The following is a 16,612-nucleotide window of genomic DNA, read 5'->3' as shown; positions in this document are numbered from 1 at the left end:
CAATATTGCCGCAATATAAGATACATTTCAAAGTAGCATCATTTACATTATGCTATTCAATTAATGTCATTTACGCAATTAACATGTACACTCTTTGGATATTATATAAACTTGAAAACGGTCTCCCCAAAACTATGAAAATCTATATAATTAATAGCTATTAGTATGCTATACCATGTACTAAACTAGCTATGTTTATGTTTTTAGATTGTTTACATGAGGAGACCATCATTCGTAATCGTCAACTGTTCACTCCTGTCAGTAATAATTGTACTGTCTGCTCTTGTGAGGTAAGTTTACTATAGATATATTGTCTTCATTGTGTCTATATCTATTAAAGTAAACATTCATAATCATCCCCCATTCATTACCGAATCAGTTTACTTGAAAAAGTGTACAGGAAGCTCTTGAAAATTTACAATGTGAATTTTAAAATGTTTAGAGAATGTTATCCTCCTATTTTGAGCTGGGGGAGGTCTTTGGGTCTGGCATCTGCTCATTCTGCCGTGCCTATTTACTTGAGGAACAGAACAGTTTTGCACAAAGGTGATTCAATGGACTATTCTAGTTGAAATTCATACACGTATGGAAGACATGACCTTTCACACATGGAGTGTTAATTTCAAACGGGGTTACCTGAATGGATGACTCCTTTTGAAAGCCACACCCCCTGTGTGAGAGATTAAGATGATGTCTTTCATGGAGTGTGTGGATTTTAACCTGAATAACCCAATTTTGTGTTATTTGATATTCTGACATTGTGTTTTTTAAGTCACTAATCGTTTGTCTTACTTATTTTGTTCAGGATGGCAATGTGCAGTGCTCCAATCAGACCTGTCCTGAGATCACCTGCCAGAAGCCAACTGAAGGACCTTGTTGTCCTACATGTGATGGTATGTTAAATGTTTACAGTAGGGCAGGGGAATGAATGGGAGGGAAGATATGATTGGGGAGGAGAGGGGTCTTCAGGTGTGGCATATTCTAATCTTGACTATTGAGAATAAACAATAGGATTTTTTTTTACTATCCTCTGCCGTGTGATAGATGACAGGCAGGTCCAATATTTTGAGATGTCAGTGCAGCCGGTATATAATATTGGACCTGCCTGTCATCTATCACATGGTAAAGGATAGTAAAAACAAAAATTCCTATTGTTTATTCTCATTCTTAATCAGTTAAATATTATTTTAACAACTTAACACTAATTTATTTAGCAAAAAATAAGTTGCCTTCATGAAAACTCCCTTTTTTTCTGAAAGGAACGAAATTTGTTTACCATTTTAGTTGCGTGTACTGCGATCTCGTTCGCGTATTATTATAGGACGTGCTACACACTTCATACTCATGCTTCGACAGCGTCTTGCACAATGATGCGATTGCTGCCATCTACCGTGTGATAGACAGCATGCAAAAGCCAATGAAATTTAGTTGTAACAAGCTAAGCCACAACTACTGACTAAGAATGGTCTATTTAATATAGTTCTATTATGTTTTCAATATATACCAACATGTTTGATTTAAAATAATCCTTTGTTTACTGTTTAAAATTGTTTTGTGTAGATAACTGTGTCTTTGAAGGTGTGGAATATACTAATGGTGAAACATTTGAACCAGAGGCTTACAAATGCAATATATGCACATGTAATGTAAGTAATCAATTCATTTAAATAGTGTTTATGACTTTGTGTTACTTAGTTCGACTTTAATACTTTTGTTTAAAAACAAATACCAACATTTTTAAGATAAAACTTCTTTTAGTCAAAAGAAATTGTCCTTACAACTGATATGATGTATGCTTAGGATAAACCCATTAATTTATCAATATGTATGTGTCTCTACCCAGCATGGCATAATAGAGTGTGAATATACCAAATGTCCAGCGCTGCCTTGCAACCGTTCATCTCAGATCCAACTACCAGGTCAATGCTGCCCTCGCTGTGCAGGCTGGTTGCCAGGCTGTGTGGATTCCCAGGGTTATCTGCATAACTTTGGTGATCAGTTTACTGATCCTAGCGACCTGTGTGTCACCTGTCTGTGTGATGAGGTAAGATGCATGTACGGTAATCATTTATGAAGAGTGATTTAATTACTCAGTCCCTCAGCATATGTTACTCATTTTCAATATTGGGGTAATAAATACTTCATTAAAAATTGATTTTTCTTTCTCATAAAACTGTGGAATTAACTGCTCACAATTGTGTATATCCATATCGAAAGGATGCACTTGTCGGCTGCTACATGTGTCTCATTTCACATAATAGCTATGAATAAATACTAGACTCATCTCAAGTGGAAATCATCCCCAAGTTACATGGTTAGGGAATGTTCTATGTATTCCTAAACCATGTGACTTGAGGATGATTGGAAGTGACCTCCCCTTGAGATGATTGACTCTGGTATTTATTCCTAGCTACTATTTAAAAAGAGACACATGTAGCAGCTGACAAGTGCATCTTTTTGATATGGATGTACACAATTATGATCACCATTTCAAAATAGAATGCACCAACAGAAGCAAAAAAGTAAAATATTTTTATCAAAGTATGAGCTAAAAAATAAACATATTAACAGATGCTCAATGACCCCCAGTCTTACTAGCATGTGAAGGGGACCTGTTTCAATGCTCTATTAGCTTAGTATTGTTGAAATTCCTCTTCCCCCCCCCCCCATCCCCAATTTTCTCTTTATGACGTTCAATACAGCTTGACATTTTTACTAGTTTTATGTTCAATTCTGACTGAAAACTTGCCAATTTGGTAATGTTTGGTAATTATAAAATCTAGTTGAATTTTGAACCATTTGGCCTCAAATGAGAAATGAGAAAATGTTTGTTTCTAATTCCAAAATCTTCCACACCTCTTCTACTTTTGATGGATGAAAGTGGCTAAATCTGGAATTCTTCAAACTGTTGGAATTCCATAATTTCCAGGGTATGGATGTCAAATGTTGTAAGATCAAAATTGTAAGATCCAGGTGTTTCAAAAACTTCAATGAAGTAGATTATATTGATACAATCAAAAATATTGATTGGGGTAGAATATGTAATATAAATGATGTCAATGAAGCACTTAATGAATGGCAGTCTTCATTCAATGCTGCCTGTGACAAGCATGCACCATTTAAGGAAAAGAAAGTTAAAGGTTGTTTACCTGAATGGGTGAACAGTGAATTTTTGAGACTAAGTAAAGATAGGGACTACTATTTTTCAAAAGCAAATAAGACAAATAATGCTGAAGATTGGAGTAAAGCAAAGTCTCTTAGAAATAAAGTAAACAATATGAAATATTCACTGAAAAAGAGTTATTGTAACGAGGCTATAAATAACAACATAAATAATAGTAAAAATCTTTGGAAAGCAATTAAGAAAATTATACCAAACAAAACATCAAGTATACCTACAGCAGTTGTTAAAAGAATGGTAATTACTCAGGTAATAAAAGGATATGGCAATTGAGTTCAATGAGTTTTTCACTTCTATAGGTAATGAACTTGGGAGTAAATTTAATAATAACAATGATAATTATGTATGCACTTGTAATACTGTATGTTCTCATCAAAATGATAGTGTAAACAAATTTAGTTTTAGAGCAATATCTAATGAATTTGTTCTTAAACAAATAAGTAAAATGCAAAATTGCAAATCATCAGGATTAGATCCATTCAATGTAAGGTTATTAAAGTTGGCTGCGCCTTTCATCTCAAAATGCCTCGTTCATATTTGCAACCTGTCTTTGAATGGGTCTACTTTTCCTGATGCATGGAAGAAGGCTAAAGTAACTCCAATATTTAAATCGGGTGATAAAACTAATGTTAGTAACTATAGACCTATCTCCGTATTACCACTTGTATCAAAGATCATTGAAAGAGCTGTTCATGATCAATTATATGAATATATGAGTAATGTAGGACTATTATCAAATGCTCAATCAGGATTTCGTCCAAATCATTCCACAACAACAACCCTTCTAGATGTTCAAGATTACATTTTAAAGAATATGGATACAGGTTATGCTACAGGCATTTTATTTATAGACTTAAAGAAAGCATTTGATACTGTAAATCATGATATTCTGATTAGGAAACTTAAACAATATGGGGTATGTGGGGATGAATTATTATGGTTTAAATCATACTTAAACAACAGAGAACAAACTGTTAATGTTAACTCAACTTTTTCTGACTTTAGGCCAATTGATATTGGTATTCCTCAGGGCTCAATTTTAGGTCCTTTACTGTTTATAATTTTTGTTAACTGTTTACCTAATGCTGTGTCTGAATGTAAAACTGTAATGTATGCAGATGATACCTCTTTAATGTGTAAAGCTAAAAATGAATCTGATCTTAAAATTCAAATGGAGTCATGTCTAAGTAGGGTAGCTGAATGGTTCAAAGTAAACAAACTCACTTTAAATGTTGAAAAGACTAAGTTTATGATCTTTGGTACAAACAAAATGCTTGAAAAGTTCAACAATGTACATTTAATATATAACAACAATGATATTGAAAGAGTAGATGAGTTTAAATATCTAGGTGTGAAATTTGATAGCAAGCTGTCTTGGTCAGCTCATGTCGATAATGTTAGTAAAACTATTTCCAAAAGAACTGGCATAATAAAACGTATAAAATATTTCCTTCCATACAAAACCACTGTAATGTTATCCAATGCTCTTGTTATTCCCCACTTTGATTATGGAAGCATGGTCTGGTCAAATTTTAGTGTAGAGTACCATAATAGGCTTCAGGTACTTCATAATAATCTAGCTAGAATAATTCTCTCAGCAGATATAAGGACACCAACTAATGATTTAATGAATACATTGCAGTGGGTTAAACTTGATCAAAGATGGCATAATACTCTATTAATGACTGTTTTCAAATGTTTAAAGAATGAATATCCATTGTACTTATCTTCTCAATTTGATTTTGTTCATGATAACCATAATCATATAACTAGAAATCATACTTCTAATACATTGATTGTACCAAAATTTAAATCAAATTCAGGTCAACGTACTTTTCATGTCAGGGCAGCCTATGCATGGAATTCTTTGCCACCGACAGTAAGAGCTCAGATGGAAAATATGACTTTAGGCCAATTTCAATCAATAATTACAGAAATTTAGGCCTGTCTTTTTCTATATTTTATTCATTTACTTGCTTGATTTTGTATATAAATATAATTATTGTATTTCTGTATTTTGAATCATGGTATTTATAATTATCTTGTAGTTGATGGTACCATTATACTTATTTGTAATATATTGTAAATACATTGTAAATACTGTATGATACTTTGTAAATATTGTGTATCGTAATATATTTTGTTGCTATATAACATGTATCAATGAGGGCCTGCTTGAAAAGCAGTGCTTGTCACTGAAGCAGTATAACCCTCAATAAAGAAAGAATAAATAAATAAATAAATAAATAAATGGAATAACCCTATGAAATTGAATTAACAGGGAACATTAACTGCGGAATATGTTTAACATAATTTCTATTTTGCTGAATCATAACATCGTTTTTCACAGGAATAATTATCCAGTTTGATGTGCAGAATGTAGTAAATAATTGTTGAATAAGTGTATTATATTATTCAATTTGTATTTCTTCTCTTTCATTCCCATGTCCAGGCTACAGGAGAGAGGCAGTGTAGACGTCAGTTATGTAGCAAAACTTGTAAGAATCCAGTTCGCATAGACGGCCAGTGCTGTCCTGATTGCAATGGTAAGGACAAGATACATACCGTATTGTTTGTAATAAACGCTCCCCCTCTAATAAACGCCCCCCTCCAATTTTTTCGGTGAAAAATTGACAAAAATGCGAACATTTCCATGACATATCATGTAGGTAAGCTTAAAACTTACATCAGTTATGTCAGTCACGATCGCTAAATTGAATGGACAAAACCTATTATGACTCAACTCCCATCCATTTCATTGCCTAATTATGATAGAATTTCACTAATTCCATGCACTTACAGGTGTAATTTTGTTGTATTCCCCACGAAAATATCATTTTCCGTGGGCGCCGCCATCATGTATAGTGTAAATCCCTCCTTTTAATAGGAGCACCATCAGGAAATTGAACACACGATTTTTAAGCTTTTTTCACTGACAATTCACTTCCAATAAACGCCCCCCTTTTGGAAAAATGCAACGCCCCCAGGGCGTTTATTACAATTAAACAATATGGTATATGGGCTACTTAGATACAGGGTTCTCAATGATATTTGCCCACAGTGGGCCAAACTCATTACAGATATCTGTGTTTGAGGGCTATTAATACACCATATGTTCGCTATTTTTACTGTACATTTCAGAGCTGCTCAAGGGTCAACCACAGTTGCTAGTTGTATGCATTACTTCTACCTGATTAGGATGTTGAGGGCAAGATCCTCTAGAACTAAGAGCAACTCTCTCAAGTGCCTCTCAAGCATTCAATTTTGCAATTTATAAATATTTCATTGATCTACATAAAATTCTGTATGTCTTTACAAACATTATGAGGTTTTAGTTTTTCATCTTTGAAAATTATCAAACCAAAACCCCGTGTTTTTCATCCATTTCAGGATGCATGCATAATGGAGTTGGGTATCCACACAGAGCAAGATTCAGAGATGAAATAAGATGTGAGGCGTGTTCATGCTTAAGAGGGCGTACCTACTGTGAACCAAGTAGCTGTGATACACAATGTGCTAATCCTGTACCAAGACCTGGAGAGTGTTGTCCTGTTTGTGAAGGTAAGTTACTGTCTGTCTGTCTGTGGGGGGGGGGGGTGTGTGTCTGTCTGTCTGTCTGTCCTTATCTGTGTGTGTGATATGTCTGCCTATCAGATTCATAGTCATACAAAGATGTGTGAATCACTTATACTCTGATCAGCTCGTAATAGGCGGGACTCATAACATCGTGGATTGATACAGAATGGCGTATACACAGCTAGGCGCAGCACCTACGCGAACTGCGCCTTGCGTTTTGTGTGAATGACGTGCTTTTGTGAATTTATGCGTCGTAAGTTGGAACTTTATTGACTCGCGCAGTAACAAAAGCCAAATAATTCCCGCCTATTAAGAACTGATCAAAGTATAGCTGTGTGAATCCAATAGCCTGGAGAAGGCTGCTTGAAGGTTGGTCTTTGTCGTCTCTCTGTCAGCAATATCTTTTATGTGCTTGTTTGTAGAGTTAGTATTGTTTGTTTTTTATTTTTTATTTTTTGTATTATTATTAATTTCTTGGGCATTGTTTTCTCTACCTTGTTCTAGTTTGATTATGTGAACAAGAAAACTGCTTATGCCAAAGTCACATTCTGCCAACAGTGTATGCATTTATTGGCTATGTCTTTTATCTATTCTGGCTCCAGTGATGTGGACCTTTAGATGCATTGTAATAAATATTACTATTTTACTTTGAAAAATCAATATAACATGGCTGCAGTGCCAGTTTTCATAAACATTGGCTGAATTCTACCCAAGAATATGTGCATAAAGTGTTACTAGATTTAGAACAGATAATAATAATTTGTGATTTGACTACCCATGCCATTCTATATCTATCCACATCCATCCCATTTTTATCTGTTTCATTTTTCTTCTTACAGATTGCTTCTTTGCTAACCAAATCATAGAGGATGGCAACATCCTAGTACCGACCTTTGACCCCTGCAGAGTATGCGCCTGTAATGTAAGTCATTTATGTCCATCATTTTGTTTTCTTACCTTAATTTCATTTGAGCTTGATTTATCATTATCTTTTAATATTTCAGTCAGGACTTTGGAATCCGGCACCACCTCAGAAGTTAGGGTTTGGTTTTTGGTTTGTGATTTGATGTTTATTTCAACAACAAAACTATTTTGTTACCTTGATTGAAGGTGAAAGACCTTGAACAAATCAATATAAATTATATATACTCATTGTCAGAAAACAAAATTGAAACACTGGTACTCTTACCCATACTAACAGTTTCCCATTTGATTAATAAATCATCTCAGCACTTCAATATTGTTATTTTTGAAAAGCCTGAACAAGAGTTTAGTACATAGTTGCCGCAGAGCATGGAAGGCTTGTATTTTCTTCTTGAATATGTGACTTACATTGTTGTATTTATGTTTTTGCCATTACAGAAAGGCAATGTGAAGTGTCATTCCAGAGATACAGAGTGTCCACAGTTAACATGTCCATTCATTATTGCTACACCGGGTGAATGTTGCCCTACTTGTGAAGGTAAGTGTCATTCCAGAGATACAGACAGGGAATAAATAAAGATTGGGAAGCGTCACTCGAAGATAAATGTAATAAAACTATGGATGCCGCCATTACCCTGCCATCGCGTAGGCCTGGAACACTACGCGATTTCTACCGGCTGCATCGCGCCCGTGCTCGCGCTTCAAGAAATAAAATTACCCGTGAAAATCACGGCTTGCTGCAACCAAGGTTAGACCTTTTCAAGCCTGCAACAGCGTATTTTTCAAATGTTGGATAGCTGTTTTAATACTTTTAATAATATTTTAGCGCATCCATTAACTTAATTTATTAAATACATCAAATCGACCAACAATCCCACTCTCCAGACCAAGATTTATACAAGAAAAATACTGTTTCAATCACAAAAATTAACCTTAATTTCGTGCCTACACGTAAGACTTGGCAATAGTCTATTCAGATATCGTTGTCAAGCTCGAGGTGATTGACCCTTGATGATTGACAGTCGGGAACGCGTACTGTTATGCGTAGTCATGGTGCTGGGAGCTGCTGGGTGCGTTTGGGGGTGCTGGCGACCGACGAGTCGACGGTCGCCAGCACCCCCTTTTCCCAAGATGGCGGCGCCCATGCTGGTACCAAATTTGTGATTCCCGGCAACTTCTGTATAGCATACCGTAGCGTGCAAATTTAGCCAAATTTGGAGAATCGGCGAATCACTGTCAACCCCTTGATACAGAGTATCCACAGTTAACATGCCCATTCATTATTGCTACACCGGGTGAATGTTGCCCTACTTGTGAAGGTAAGTGTCACTCCAGAGATACAGAGTGTCCACAGTTAACATGTCCATTCATTATTGCTACACCGGGTGAATGTTGCCCTACTTGTGAAGGTAATATCCTGCTCATTTGTCACTTTCATCATGTGGCCCATTTATACTGCATCCACACAATTGTGCAGCATATGTAAAGTCATAAGTGCTTCGTCTGATTTAAATATGTACACCCCATCTCCATGTATGGGGCTGTATAAATGGTTTTATAATAGATCATGGTCAATAGTTGCATAATTAATGTAACAAAAAACCCAGAATAATGTGGTAATTAAGATATTTCATGACTATATCACTTTAAAACAAGTTAGAAGTGTGAAAAAATAATTTATAAAACTTTTTTAATTGGATGTGCCAATTATGAAATAAAAATGTGAAGAAAAGAAAACTTTCTTGAATTTCCAAATTAAGGGTTGTATTATTTTGTACAGTAAGTCTTTATTCCTGGTTTTCAAAATAAGGGTCAGTCACTTCAGGATAAACAGTTATTTTTCCATGGACTTATTGCATAGTATTGTGTTTCACAATTAGATTTTATTATTTTGAATATATCAGAATGTAAAATAAAAAAGATTAGTGGCAGCGCCATAGGGGGAGAGCAAATGCCCCCAGTTAGAGCTGCCCCCCCCCCCTCGCCAAGTAAAAACCCAAAATTACAAAATTTCCATTTTGCAGAAGTTTTGTGCAAAATTTGATGACCCCTCTGAAAAAATTTCCACCTCTGGAAAAGATGTGTTATATGTATTGATGTTGATACAAAATGTATGCTATATATTTATATGCAGATGCTTCTTGTTATGTCAATAATCAACGTTATGAAGGAGGAGAAACCTGGATAGATCAAGACAATCCTTGCTTAGAATGTACATGTTTGGTAAGTACACACCAACGTCCTGAGGGTCATAGTACTGAGAGAGACATGGATAGACAAAGTCAAGCCATACTTACAGTTTGACTACATGCGCATTTATGATCACCCCCACCCTTACACATATCCTCAAAGCAGACAAATTTATACTTTTATATTTATTTGCCTTATTAGCATAGTATTATTGTCCTTAACACTGAATACAGACCCCCCCACACACACCCACATAACACAAAGCAGACACTTTGAAGTATGCACATAAGTTTTATTGCTCGCAAATTTATTTTGTAATGCTGAGCACAGCCTGACCCTACACCTGTGGCTGTGGATGATGTTTATGACACATTATGCCATATTTGACCTAGTAACATGGTCCAGGAAGAGTGGTCATCTGCAGTTCATTTATGTCTACTGTCTCACAAGAGATGTGTCTGATGTGTCCTCAATTAACAATGTGTACAAATAATGTGTAGAACTATTGGATGAATAATCCATACCAAGAAAGTAAAGCCCCTAACTGATTTCATTTGTTGATATTTGTCACCTACAGGGTCAACAGACCAACTGCAGAACCATCCCATGTCCAGATTCCTCCATGTGTGATCATGGTCTCATACTGGATGGTGAATGCTGTGCAGACTGTTCCATGTGTGTATATGAAGATACTGTGTACCAAGATGGGGTTGTATTCACACCACAGACAGATTCATGTCTTACATGTAGATGCCAGGTATGAGACTATTTCATAAATACATTTTTTGTTGTTGAAAGAGTTGCCAAAAAGACTATCTTTAATTATTGGTATTTTTTGACAATAGTGTATTTTGCAAGGTCAAATATACTCACAGATTTTAATTATAAAAAATAAAAAAGCAAAATATTTTTAGCTCTTGTGGAAAAAGAAAGTAACTTTGAAATTGTTGTGACAATGAATGCAGTGCTGATTGCCCTGATTTACCCACATAGATATACCAGGCTTCAAAAGTTATACCAGCTGCATAAGGGTACTGTATAGGTACAGATCTGCATCCCCAAATGATGCTATATAAATTGTTTATGGTCAAGCACATTAAAACCTGAGCATCCCAAAGGGGCAAAATGTACGCCGGTGGAACTCGGTTGGCGCAAGTTGCTAGGAGAAGTGGTAGGCGCTGCCAAGAGTAGTGGCAGTGTGAACGATGGTCAGCGTAAGTTTTGCCAGGCGTACGTCCGACAAGTAGTGAGCTAGGTGTAATCTCTCCCAGGCTTATGTTGCAATGTAAATGCTGCTACGTCTGGCACCCAGTGTAAGTGTTTGGTCGAAACTAAGAAATTACATCATCGCGTGGTTGAAAAAGGTCATAGAGTGTTAGCCATTGTTTATGCCAACCAGAAATGTATGCTTGGTGGAACTGGCCGGCGTAGTGCTAGGATAAGGCTATAGGTGTGGACACACGGTAGAAGTAGGGAAAATATTTGTGGAATTTTTATCAATGTCAGCTTAAGTTTCCGACGGGTGTAACAAAATGTGAACATGACTAACAGAGAGAACTGGATCTGAACTAGGCTGATTTACCATTAAAATTCAGTGTTTATGTTTACTCTCCTGGTTATACACCCCTGTTTATGGTGTGTCTGGAGTCAAACCTTTGTGTACAATATTCTTTTGTAGACATGTAAATCAGCAGTTTTTTATCCTCATTAACTTGCCAGTGCTACTCATCATCATTGTGTTATTGAATTGCAGAGTGGTACAGTGACCTGTTCTCAAGCCATCTGCCCTTCAATCAGCTGTAGTAAAACTCTCAATATACCAGGACAGTGTTGTCCTGTATGTGATGTATGCATAGACACAGACAGCACTCAGTACAGTCATGGACAGAGTTGGCAACAGGTGGAAGATCCATGTACAACATGTACTTGTGCAGTAAGTTTCAATTGGTGTGCCTGTGTTTTTTTGTTCAGTTCGTATGACAAAGAAAGAATCAGTTAAAACAAGTTCAAATAGTATATTCAAACCCGGGGGGGGGGGGCACTGTAGTGGGGGAGGGGGGTCCCAGGCGCGTCCGTAAATTCACGTAAAAAGGGTATTTTTTCAGACTGGGCCACGTTACGTGCGTAACGTGAATAGGGTATCAAATTCATGTAAAATTCGTGTAAAATGGTATGTTTTTGGAGCTCTTACGCACTTAGGGTAGTTTTGTCAAGTTTGGGATTTTGTGCTTTCTCCTTCATTTTTGAAAAGTGAAAGAAAAATCTGCGGTCTTTTCTCCCTACTTCAATGCTACACCCCAAAAGCCATCCTTCAGCTGTCAGCGATGACAGATCCCTACTGGCCCAGCTAGCATACTAAACACACGAGGTCCCCGGACAAGGTCACAACCTGGCCAGAACATACAACCAATCAGCATGCGTTATGCCTTTTTCTTAACTGTGGAGTCAATATGAGGAAAAATATAAGAGACTTTCCAATTGGCTGAACCTCTTTAAACTCATCAATATTCATGATAGTCTTGATAAGCTTCCTGCCCAATGCAACCACGAACTTCGTAAACAAGCTGTACTGTAAACGAACTTTTGACATGTGTTACATTTTACCGGGGTATTTACAAACACGCCGATTGAATAATTTGGAACTATTTGCTGGCTTTCCTTTAATATAAATCAATGAGTTTCAGGATTGGTTGGATTTACCACTAAATCCAGCATGATAATTAATGCTCTAGGATGTTTTAAATGGAGACGAAATTAGGAAATAGACCAAGCGAGACTGGCCATGTTTGTCTTCCCACTTCATAATGAATCGCCATGGTCGTCATTTGCGTTGGACTTGCAGTTCAAAATTCTTGGAAATGTGGAGAATTGGGTACATCCCAATCCCAAAAAATAAATTCTAATATTTCAATCCAAAGGGTTGGACCTGTGATCCAAAAAGGGGAAATTATTGGAACAAAAATCTTGAGAATATTGGACATACTGCATGACCTGTGAGGTAAGCTTTAACATGTTTCTTGAACCAGACTCTGGCTTATGCAGAGCCGCCGGCACATCGACAAAAAGCTCCTGAAGGCAGCAACTTCTTATTTAGGATTAAAAGTACCTGTTTCTGTGTGTTTACTTGTTTAGGGGTAATAATTGCATAAATTACTTGTTTAGGGTTGGGTGAAAGACAACTACTTGTTTAGGGTAGCAAATCGTGCTACTTATACTTGTTTAGGGGTGAAAATTTCAGTCTCAGAAATACTTGTTTAGGGCGCTTTTTGAGAGTCCACGGACGCGCCTGATACCCCCCTTCACCACTACAGTGCCCCGGGATTCAAACAAACAAGGCAATAATTTTTTGATAATTGTCTTTCCTTGAATAATTTGGTGCTTTGAAATATGGATGTCACATCCAAAAACACAAAAAACTTGTATCTTTTAAGAAAGCAGCATAGCCGAGTGGTTAAGGTCTTTGATTCTTGTGCACGAGGTCCCTGGTTCAATTCTCGGTTTAGATAAATTTTTAAAGAATATTATCTGCACTCTCCATTGAATTGTGTGGCAGATGCATTGAAAGACCTCACAGCCAGTTCTGATCAGGATAACAGCTGCCAACATGTGGTACAGGATTTTTATTGTGGTTCTGATTTTGCATTTTACAGAACTCCCATATAAATTGTACAACTATCACATGCCTAAGTGAATGTAATAATCCGACACCAGTGCCTGGCCAGTGCTGCCCAGCATGTCAAGGTAAGTTAGCTTGATTAAATAAGACAATCAAACAGTTGCAGTATGTACATAAGTTAAGTCATGTTAACCTTGAAAGTTATTATACATAGTTCTCTGGGTTAATAGGATGAACAAATTTTAATCTTTTCCAGAGCAGCCAGCACACATAAACATTGGGGGGGAAAAAGTATTACGAAGGTTGCCGATTCGAATCCGGCCCGATGCACTGGTTTTTTTTAATGTTTATGTGCTCTGGCTGCTCTGGGGAAAGATTAAAATGTGTTCATCCTATTAACCAAGAGAACTAAGTATAATAACTTTCATAACTATGTGACTTTTTGTATTTGTAATAAATATGCAGTTCTGATGCCTTACGTTAGGAATGCGACGAACATCATTCAAACCTACTACCTATAGATTTATATCTTCCACTCTTCTCCAGCGTGCATCTGTGGCTCAGTTGGCTTGAGCATCGTGCTAGTATTACGAATGTTGTTGTTTTTTTAACATTTATGTATGGCTGCTTAAGTTAACCTTGTTTCAAAATGATTAACCTTAATATATTCCAATTATTCAAATTGATTTAAACTTGTAACACGCCTGGATGTGCAGGTACACATTTTAACATTTGGTCAGTTAAGTTATGTGCCTTTGGTATGTGGGTGGGTGGGTGTTAATTTTTATTTTATACTAATTTCTTTTATATGGTTCCCCAGGTTGTGCAATAGGAAGCAAAGTGTACCCAGAAGGTGCAGTGGTAAAGCCTGATGACAGCCAATGCATGGAATGCATATGTGAAAATGGACTATTACAGTGTTTCCCCATACTTTGTTCACAACCTTTGTGTAAAGCAGAAGAAGTTATAGTATCAGATTCATCATGCTGCCCATATTGTCAAGGCTCTTGTAAGTAGTAAACATACCCCCTGTGAAACGCAAGGGTATTATTAGTCATTAAGTTTATTTGGGTTGTAATTCAATTTATTTCTGTTTTAAGACAGTAATTTAGTTGTATTTGTGCATTATAGGTCAAATACAGCACAATTGAATTGATACCTACCATCAAATTCATCTTTACAAATAAGCCAGATGCCTGAACAGACATAATCAACTACCATCCTTTGAGTGTAAATAAACATTTTGAAATCAATTTATGGACCGTATTTGTTACATTAAGCCAATCATTTGTATTCATCCATCATCTGCAGCGTGCCATGTTTCAGAACATGATTTGCATGGGTAGTTCATATTATCACAGTTTACTTGTTGTAAAGTCACTGGGTGGGAGCTTATAGGGGCATGGGGAGGTAATGGAATGAAATACGGTACTTTGATACTGATTCTAGTGGGAGCTTATAGGGGCATGGGGAGGTAATGGAATGAAATACGGTACTTTGATACTGATTCTAGTGGGAGCTTATAGGGGCATGGGGAGGTAATGGAATGAAATACGGTACTTTGATACTGATTCTAGTGGGAGCTTATAGGGGCATGGGGAGGTAATGGAATGAAATACGGTACTTTGATACTGATTCTAGTGGGAGCTTATAGGGGCATGGGGAGGTAATGGAATGAAATACGGTACTTTGATACTGATTCTAGTGGGAGCTTATAGGGGCATGGGGAGGTAATGGAATGAAATACGGTACTTTGATACTGATTCTAGTGGGAGCTTATAGGGGCATGGGGAGGTAATGGAATGAAATACGGTACTTTGATACTGATTCTAGTGGGAGCTTACAGGGGCATGGGGAGGTAATGGAATGAAATACGGTACTTTGATACTGATTCTAGTGGGAGCTTACAGGGGCATGGGGAGGTAATGGAATGAAATACGGTACTTTGATACTGATTCTAGTGGGAGCTTACAGGGGCATGGGGAGGTAATGGAATGAAATACGGTACTTTGATACTGATTCTAGTGGGAGCTTACAGGGGCATGGGGAGGTAATGGAATGAAATACGGTACTTTGATACTGATTCTAGTGGGAGCTTATAGGGGCATGGGGAGGTAATGGAATGAAATACGGTACTTTGATACTGATTCTAGTGGGAGCTTACAGGGGCATGGGGAGGTAATGGAATGAAATACGGTACTTTGATACTGATTCTAGTGGGAGCTTATAGGGGCATGGGGAGGTAATGGAATGAAATACGGTACTTTGATACTGATTCTAGTGGGAACTTATAGGGGCATGGGGAGGTAATGGAATGAAATACGGTACTTTGATACTGATTCTAGTGGGAGCTTACAGGGGCATGGGGAGGTAATGGAATGAAATACGGTACTTTGATACTGATTCTAGTGGGAGCTTACAGGGGCATGGGGAGGTAATGGAATGAAATACGGTACTTTGATACTGATTCTAGTGGGAGCTTATAGGGGCATGGGGAGGTAATGGAATGAAATACGGTACTTTGATACTGATTCTAGTGGGAGCTTACAGGGGCATGGGGAGGTAATGGAATGAAATACGGTACTTTGATACTGATTCTAGTGGGAGCTTATAGGGGCATGGGGAGGTAATGGAATGAAATACGGTACTTTGATACTGATTCTAGTGGGAGCTTATAGGGGCATGGGGAGGTAATGGAATGAAATACGGTACTTTGATACTGATTCTAGTGGGAGCTTACAGGGGCATGGGGAGGTAATGGAATGAAATACGGTACTTTGATACTGATTCTAGTGGGAGCTTACAGGGGCATGGGGAGGTAATGGAATGAAATACGGTACTTTGATACTGATTCTAGTGGGAGCTTATAGGGGCATGGGGAGGTAATGGAATGAAATACGGTACTTTGATACTGATTCTAGTGGGAGCTTATAGGGGCATGGGGAGGTAATGGAATGAAATACGGTACTTTGATACTGATTCTAGTGGGAGCTTATAGGGGCATGGGGAGGTAATGGAATGAAATACGGTACTTTGATACTGATTCTAGTGGGAGCTTACAGGGGCATGGGGAGGTAATGGAATGAAATACGGTACTTTGATACTGATTCTAGTGGGAGCTTACA

The 16,612-nt window shown here is 37.2% G+C and overlaps 1 protein-coding gene across 1 annotated transcript in view; it reads left to right on the top strand.

Annotated features, from left to right (window-relative positions):
• The window catches only part of LOC140169391 (uncharacterized), a 319,476-nt gene that overhangs the window by 292,102 nt on the left and 10,762 nt on the right, over nt 1–16,612 (top strand). The window contains 14 exon segments of the mRNA XM_072192648.1: nt 208–290; nt 806–893; nt 1,561–1,646; nt 1,844–2,044; nt 5,634–5,727; nt 6,572–6,742; nt 7,597–7,679; nt 8,120–8,219; nt 8,935–9,090; nt 9,816–9,904; nt 10,449–10,628; nt 11,625–11,804; nt 13,522–13,612; nt 14,308–14,496. Of these exon segments, the coding sequence (XP_072048749.1) occupies nt 208–290; nt 806–893; nt 1,561–1,646; nt 1,844–2,044; nt 5,634–5,727; nt 6,572–6,742; nt 7,597–7,679; nt 8,120–8,219; nt 8,935–9,090; nt 9,816–9,904; nt 10,449–10,628; nt 11,625–11,804; nt 13,522–13,612; nt 14,308–14,496 (1,791 nt within the window).

This window comes from Amphiura filiformis, chromosome 14 (assembly GCF_039555335.1).
Source record: "Amphiura filiformis chromosome 14, Afil_fr2py, whole genome shotgun sequence".
Lineage (NCBI taxonomy): Eukaryota > Metazoa > Echinodermata > Ophiuroidea > Amphilepidida > Amphiuridae > Amphiura > Amphiura filiformis.
Note: the sequence above shows the minus strand (reverse complement) of the source record. Positions and strands in the feature narration are given on the sequence as shown.